The sequence below is a fragment of the Fulmarus glacialis genome, unplaced genomic scaffold (assembly GCF_000690835.1).
Source record: "Fulmarus glacialis isolate BGI_N327 unplaced genomic scaffold, ASM69083v1 Scaffold49035, whole genome shotgun sequence".
Classification (NCBI taxonomy): Eukaryota; Metazoa; Chordata; class Aves; order Procellariiformes; family Procellariidae; genus Fulmarus; species Fulmarus glacialis.
Genome location: NW_009215882.1, coordinates 1 through 7,784, shown reverse-complemented (window position 1 = coordinate 7,784; position 7,784 = coordinate 1). Strand labels below are relative to the sequence as shown.

At 43.9% G+C, this 7,784-nt stretch overlaps 1 protein-coding gene across 1 annotated transcript; it reads left to right on the top strand.

Annotated features, from left to right (window-relative positions):
• The first annotated feature begins 108 nt into the window (after window positions 1-108).
• On the top strand, window positions 109-7,436 carry NCL (nucleolin). The gene is made up of 14 exons (XM_009579084.1): window positions 109-186; window positions 794-1,073; window positions 1,413-1,559; window positions 1,993-2,175; window positions 2,398-2,481; window positions 2,736-2,871; window positions 3,249-3,385; window positions 3,871-3,997; window positions 4,211-4,344; window positions 4,706-4,841; window positions 4,946-5,097; window positions 5,622-5,748; window positions 6,199-6,428; window positions 6,616-7,436. Exons 1-14 carry the CDS (start codon window positions 109-111, stop codon window positions 6,693-6,695), a joined length of 2,031 nt encoding a protein of 676 aa, XP_009577379.1. The 3' UTR covers window positions 6,696-7,436.
• Window positions 7,437-7,784: the final 348 nt, after the last annotated feature.

Here is a 7,784-nt window from a genome sequence, read left to right as displayed (position 1 = left end):
GCGCCTTGGAGCGTAAACGTGCTGCTCGCTCCCGGGCAGAGAAATGAACACCGCCTAACAGCTCGCTCTCTCTTTCAGACTCCCAAGAATCAGATCAAACAGAAAAAAATGGCTCCTCCCCCAAAAAAGGTCGAGGAAAGCGAGGAAGAGGAGTCCTCTGAGCTAGAGGAAAGCAGCGGAGAAGAGGTGATCTATCTAGAAATGAAGTCAAAAGGATACATGTGTTATAAAAGTGTCACGAGGGTTGGGGGGCACATAGTATGTGACAGAGAATCAATATTAATAAACAATTGGCGTCTGTCAGTTAACTGTGGCTAAAGAATAAACTGGATTTCATAAGAGAAAAGTAATGTGGGGAAAACTAGCTTAGCTGCTAAGTCTGTACTTCCAGGCTGTGGAAGGTCTGCTGGGATCTTAAAGCTGTCCCTAGTACTGATGAGCAAGTGGATGATTAATTACTCTAGTAAAGCATCAGCAATAACTGGTTTATAACTTTTATCACACAAGTTTATCACACAAATAATATGCAAGACTAAAAATTTCAAGCTACTGAATGCTACTAGAGAGATCACTGGTCTTGCTTCAGGACCAGGGAATTTGGAGATCCTTTAATGTTCTATAAGTAGTCTGTTAAAAGCATGAAAAAGCTGGTTTTGACCTTTATTAATTCAACAGAAACTAAGTCTGTCAGAAGGATGTGCTTTAGATTGCAGTTGCTACATATTTGTCTGATATTGAAATAATAGTAGTTTAAAGGGCCAGCATAAGTCTCTTACACTAATATGTATTTCAGATGATCCCTCAGAAGAAGCCACAAAAAGCAGCAGTTACACCAGCCAAGAAGGCTGCTACCCCTGCAAAGAAGGCTGCTACTCCTGCGAAAAAGGCAATTACGCCCGCCAAGAAGACTGTGGCTACTCCAGCTAAAAAGGCTGTTGCTCCATCACCTAAAAAGGCTGCTGTCCTAACCAAAGGAGCGAAAAATGGAAAGAATGCCAAGAAGGAAGAGAGCGAGGAGGAAGATGAAGATGACGAGGAAGATGAGGAGGACGAGGACGAGGAAGAAGATTCTGGTAAGTTACTTTTGAAATATGTGTTCATGGTTGACTAAAGCTGGTCCAATCACGTCACTGAATTTGAGTACCTTTGGAATTGAAAGTTTAGGGTGATTTAATACTCTTGAGAGGGGGAATTCATTGATTAAAAGATGGTGAGGAAGGAAAGGTGTGGAGTCAGTGAAGTTTGGAGGAGAACTTGGGCTGCAGGTGCATTACACACAATATGTGAAGCATCTTCTAGTTTCCCGATCGTTCTTTCCTGAACTTTGCTAAAATCTTGTGGGGGAAAAAAAGTACTAGTAAAGTTTGAAGGCTGAGTGGTGTGGGTGAACACTTGCTGTACTGTTGTTGCAGATGAGGAAGAGGAACCAGCAATGCCTGTGAAGCCTGCAGCCAAAAAGCCTGCAGCAGTACCAGCCAAAAAGCCTGCAGTTGTGCCAGCAAAGCAAGAATCTGAAGAAGAAGAGGAGGAAGATGATGATGATGAGGAGGAAGATGATGGTATGTAGGATTTAGGAAAACTTCGACTCTTTTAAAAAAAAATTCAGAAGATGTTAAACTAATAAATGCTTATAGGGAGCTAGATGGGGGTAACTTAATGGTTTACTGGGAGTGATGCAGTGTGTGTGTGTCTCCATTTAGTGCCCAGCTGATTGTAGCTGGCTACTAGTGTCCATCAGATGTGGCTGAGTGGGTGTTTATTTCCCTATTGCTAGTAAAACTTTTTACTCTTGGGGAACAGGTATTGTTTTTTAATGCAGTAAAACTTGAGGGAGAGGCTGCTTTCATAAACACTGTAAATATATTAAACTCCTTTCTTGAGAACATACAAACTTAAGGGGGCGTGAAAAACACATTTTACTTCGCAAGATTTTCTTAGTCTCAAAAGGGGCATCTTGAACGTGTCTGAAATCTTGTGCTCAACTTGTTTCAGAGTCTGAAGATGAAGCTATGGACACAACCCCTGTTCAAGTGAAGAAACCTACTCCAGCAAAGGCCGCACCAGTGAAAGCCAAGGCAGACTCTGAAGATGAGGAAGATGAAGAGGATGATGATGAAGATGAGGATGAAGAGGAGGAGGATGAAGAGGATGCTGAGGAGGAAAGTGAGGATGAAAGTGAGTTTAAATGTTTTTGAGAGCATAACTGTCTAATAACAGGAAAGATGTCTGAGCAAAATTCTTGTGCTATCATGGTCTTTTGGGCTGAGGAACAGTTGCTGTAGTGACAAGAGAAGGTCTTGTGTTTGACTGGTGTAAAGATTAATGCTCCTGTATTGACCCAGTATAGGAAAAGTTGTTTTGTACTTTTATTTCAGTGTTGTTTGTTCTCTATCACAGAACCTGTCAAGGAAGTACCTGGAAAGAGGAAGAAAGAAATGGCCAATAAAAGTGCACCGGAGGCCAAGAAAAAGAAAACAGACGGTAGGTAGTGTGGGATCATCAAACGATGCTTGTTTGATGGACTGTTACTGGAATGTTGGGTGAGGCACATAACTGTGAAGGGACAGGATGCTGAGTGGGGGTTTTTCCAGCACAAATGATGATTTTAAGGGACTTAATACTGAAGTGTGATGTCACTTTTGAGCAGAAACTGATGTGCTAAAGCTGTCTGGAGTCTGGCTTCCAGTTCTTTTAACTGCCTTAAAAAAAAACCTTGATTATCTTTTCATTTAAAGGGCCCACTTCAGCTTTCTCCCTTTTTGTGGGAAATTTGGTCTCCACCAAGGAATATGAAGAACTGAAGACTGGCATCAAAGAATTCTTTGGGAAGAAGAATATCGAAGTTTTAGATGTCAGAATTGGTGCTTCCAAGTGAGTTCATCAGTAGAATTTTGCTGCTTTTTTTTTTTTAATTGGCAGTAATTTGTTTGGAGAGGTATAGCTGTGCTGACGCTGGTTCCCTTCAAGATGCTGGGATGGTTGCTTGGTAGTGTATGAAAGCTGGAAGAGGCACGGTACTGATAAGGGTATAATACTTGCCTGGCTTGCAGCTTTTTCAGACAGCATCTCCCTAAAGAGAGAGCTGCTCCTTCAGTACAGAGCTGTTGTTCTCTGCTGCTGTTCTGGTTAGGTGGGCCAGTTAGAATGTTAACTTGACCAGTGGGGACCTCTCTGGTTCTGCGTTTCTGTTTGTGTTCTCTGTTGCTAGAGACAGATCGGCGTAAATAGTAAGGTTACTCTTCTTTCAGGCGGTTTGGCTACGTAGACTTTTCGTCTGCTGAAGATCTGGATAAAGCTCTCCAACTAAATGGGAAGAAGTTAATGGGTTTGGAAATCAAACTGGAAAAAGCAAAGAGCAAGGAAACGATGAAAGAAAATAAGAAAGGTATGGCCGATAACTCTGAATAGGTATGCACATCAAAGAAGAGTTGTCATAATCGGGCCTTGGAGCAGGCTTGCAGTATTGCTGATGGCTGCTATTCTGCCTTTATTTAAGGCAAATCTTTCTGGTTTGGGCTCTACATCATAAACAGTTTCTCAAATGCTAACATAAGGATAGGCGAGGTCAGACTAGCATATCTGGAAATGTGATCACAAGAAATAGTGCATATTGGGGCGGGTCTGAGGAGGAAATGTTGCTCTTTCTGAAGCTTTAGGACCTGTTTCTGAACTTCATGCCCTTAAGAGAAGTACAATGGCAGCCTAATTAACTGTCATAATAGTTGCTTTTTCAGCTTCTCAAAATGCGAATGCTTATCGTGGTTTATTTTCTGCTGGATCAACTCACTCTGGTTGTCACTGAACTGTCATTGTAGATGAGAAGGGATTTTTAGCTGGTAACGTGAAAGTAACTTTTTTCTCTCTTTGCAGAGAGAGATGCTAGAACACTGTTTGTGAAGAATCTGCCCTACCGCTTAACTGAAGATGAAATGAGAGATGTGTTTGAAAACGCACTAGAAATCCGAATAGTAATGAACAAGGAGGGGAACAGCAAGGGGTATGTACCCGAGAGGACTGTTGGATGTTTGCTGTTCCTCAAACTCTTGGCATATTTTGATAAGCTCGTGTCCTTAAGCTACCTTAAGGGACCTGCTGCATTAGGTGTACTGAAAATGCTAATTTCTGAAGCATTTTTCTTCCACGTCCTTCCCCTCCTCACTCATGAACTTAGTTGTTCCTGGATTTGCTTATGTTCTTTTCTGTGCTGTAGGATGGCCTATGTTGAATTTAAAACAGAAGCTGAGGCAAACAAAGCTCTGGAGGAGAAGCAGGGCACAGAGATTGATGGTCGTGCCATGGTCATTGACTTCACTGGGGAGAAGAGCCATCAAGAACATCAGAAAGGTACTTTTCCAGACCAATAATGTGCACGCAAATGACATTTAGGATTTAATTCCACTTGTTTCAGAAGTTTGCTAGGGATAGAGCAACTTGAAGCACTGCAGGAAAACTGTAAGATACCAGGAACGGATCTTTTGCCTAACCTGTGCTCTGCATCCTATGCATTTCATGTCTCTACTGCATGTTTTGGACAAGGGGGGACAGCTAGTCTAGGTGACGAAAACAGTGTTGCACTTAGCTTTGTGCCTCACCTTGAGGTGAGCGAGCAACAACTACTCTCACCCTAGAGAGGATGTTGTGCCTAGAGGAAGAGAGCGCTCTCCTCCTCCAAACTTGCACTTACAGCACTGAGTTTTCTCCATAGGAGGTGGAGAGAGGGAGTCAAAGACCCTGATTGTCAACAACCTCTCATACGCTGCTTCAGAAGAGACTCTCCAAGAACTGTTTAAGAAAGCTTCTTCCATCAAGATGCCACAGACCAACCAGGGCAGGCCGAAAGGGTATGTTGTGCCTTTCTCCTGACTCCTCAGTTGGCATTGCAAATGACTTGCCTCCACAGATCCCTTGTGCTCCCAGGCTGACTGAAATCTTCCTCTCCAAATAGGTATGCGTTTGTAGAATTTCCCACAACTGAGGATGCCAAAGAGGCATTGAATTCCTGTAACAACACGGAGATTGAAGGCAGAGCAATCAGACTGGAATTCAGTTCACCAGCATGGCAGAAAGGGAACATGAATGCAAGAGGAGGATTTAATCGTAAGTGTTTCATGTTTGATCATTTGATCTTGAGACAGCTGTGGCAGGAGTGGACCATTCATGCAAGCTTAGGGCTACTTTTGGAAATGAAAAAAAGCATGCCCATGGAGTGAAAGACTTGCATTGTAAGCGAGTGTGCTGGATATGATGACTGATTATCTGAAATGCTGATGAAACTATTGCCGAAGGCCTCTAGATAGTCAAGTGCTGATCCAGCAGTGTCTGTCCAGTTAGTATCCCTATTGATAAAGATGCAAGCATCTAAAAAAAAAAAAAAGGAAAAAAAGAATTATTTTGACAGTACGGGGTTGGCTGATGGAGATACTTTGACATCAGGTTCTAACGGCGGTCCTGAAAAAGTTTTCAAGGACTTCGTTAGGTGCCTGAGCTGGTACGTCAAAACAAACCCCTTAGCCCTGTGAGCTGTTCCAGGAGCCAGTAGTGCGAACTGGATGTGATGTTGAGAAACTGATGGTTGCCTTGCTCAGACATAATGATCTCTGAATGTATTCTCTTTCTTGTAGAACAAAGCAAAACGTTGTTTGTCAGAGGCCTTTCTGAGGACACCACAGAGGAGACACTAAGAGAATCATTTGAAGGCTCTATAAGTGCTAGAATAGTCACAGACAGAGACACTGGGTCGTCTAAAGGGTACGTTAAACATCACCTGGGATTAGTTCAGTTGCTACAAAAAGCCTCACTTTAACTGATTTATGCACTGCAGGGTGTTTCTAACACTCACGCGGGTGATTCTTTGAAGCTAGTAAGTTGCATGGAAGCAGAGAACAAGCTTACAGCTTTGGGTCTGTTTGTAGAGGGCAGGGCGCGCTCACTTCTCAATGAGCTCCTTCCTGCCGACAAATCCGTGGCAGCCTATGGATTCGCACGAGAAGAATATTAACTGTTCAGTACTGGCAGACTCACAATGGGGCTCCCATCGATTGTGATCAGCCACTGCTGTTCTACAAATAACACGGTCCTGATCTCTGTGTGGTTGCAGAAGTGCAGGCTGTTTGTTTCCGAAGGGATTGCTGTGGAGTACCTGTAGGTGGTGCTACAGCTTGTGGAGTTTGACTGTCTTTCTTCTTACCTGTTTCCTAGGTTTGGGTTTGTGGACTTCAGCTCCCCAGAAGATGCCAAAGCAGCTAAAGAAGCCATGGAGGACGGAGAGATAGATGGAAACAAAGTGATCCTTGATTTTGCCAAGCCAAAGGGTGAATTTCAACGGGGCGGCGGATTTGGCGGTGGATTTGGTGGTCGTGGCGGCAGAGGAGGAGGCCGAGGAGGAAGAGGTGGATTTGGTGGCAGAGGTGGTGGCAGAGGATTTGGAGGTAAGAGGAGACAAATGCTGCTGTTCTAAGGGGGCATGCTTAAATTATCAATCCCAAGCCATTCTTGGGATTGTGGTGTAGTGCTGCCACAGAGCACTTGATGTGAACAAGGATGGGTTTGGAAGGGCAGTGGTATCTGTGCAGGGATTACCTGTAACTCTGCTTCTTGACCTAATTTTCTTTCTAGGTAGAGGAGGTGGCTTCCGAGGAGGCAGAGGAGGAGGTGGAGATCACAAGCCGCAAGGGAAGAAGATAAAGTTTGAATAAACTTCCCCTTTTCTTTCCCTTCTCCTGCTCTCTGAGACTATCTGAAAGGACTCCGGGGGTTTTTATTCTCCTTTTATCTTGGCGGAGCCTTTGGAGGACATTCCAAGATGCGAAGCAGTACTGTGAGCCACTTGGAAGATACAATTTTCATTTCAAGGAAGAGAGAGCAAGCCATTTTGACTGCTTGCCTATTCAAATGAACTTTTTAAAAAATGAGCGATAGATGTGGGAGTTTAGCCCTTGTCTGTGAGTTGTCTTGAATTTATAATGTTTTACCCATGTACAAAAATATTTTTTTTTTCCCCCTATAAACTTCTGTAGCATTTTTGCTGTAAAAATGCAGAATGTTTTATCATTTGTGCTTCAGCACCCTGTCTTGGACAGATTAAAGGACCTAAACTGGTTCGTGTTACTTCTGTGCCGCTAAATGAAGCAGAGCTGTGAGAAATAGCCTGTCTTGAGCCTTCTCTCTCTTAAGGTCATTAATGTCGCAGGCAGCAGCTACTGTCCTGCTGCTGCTCTAGCCTGTGTCAGCTCCCAGCAATGTACCTGTGCGATGCTTGGAGTGCTTGCGGGAAGGAGTAGGGGAGAGGAATACGATGGCTGAGGTAAGCCCTGTGCCTACAACCATACTTTTATTTTTGGTTTTTTTTTCTTACTGAAGATGTATGTAATGTTGCATGCTAGCCAATTGCTTTTTTACTTTTTTTAAACAAATGAGTAAATTGGATCTTGTACTAAGGCCCTGCACCTCAATCTCACTCCTACAGCCATTGCCTCGTCTCCTCTTGACTTGTCCCTAAGTGTGAAGCAAATATATTTAAACACGGGCTGAGGGGAAGTGACTGTGCTTGCCCCCTTGACCAAACACATGCCTTCTGCTGTTCTTTAGGCTTGGTAAGGGCGATTGCTTCCACCAGCGTGGGGATGAAGGTGCTGGGTCCCTCAGCAGTAGTTGCTGGCCTCTTTTTCCAGCCAGGCACTTGGCTGGTGTCCTGCAGTGGCAGCTGTTAGGGGACAACACTGCTCTTGAGTGACCGCAGCATGTGGGTGCAGAAAGCGGGGGGCTTAGAAACCACGGGGGCAGCT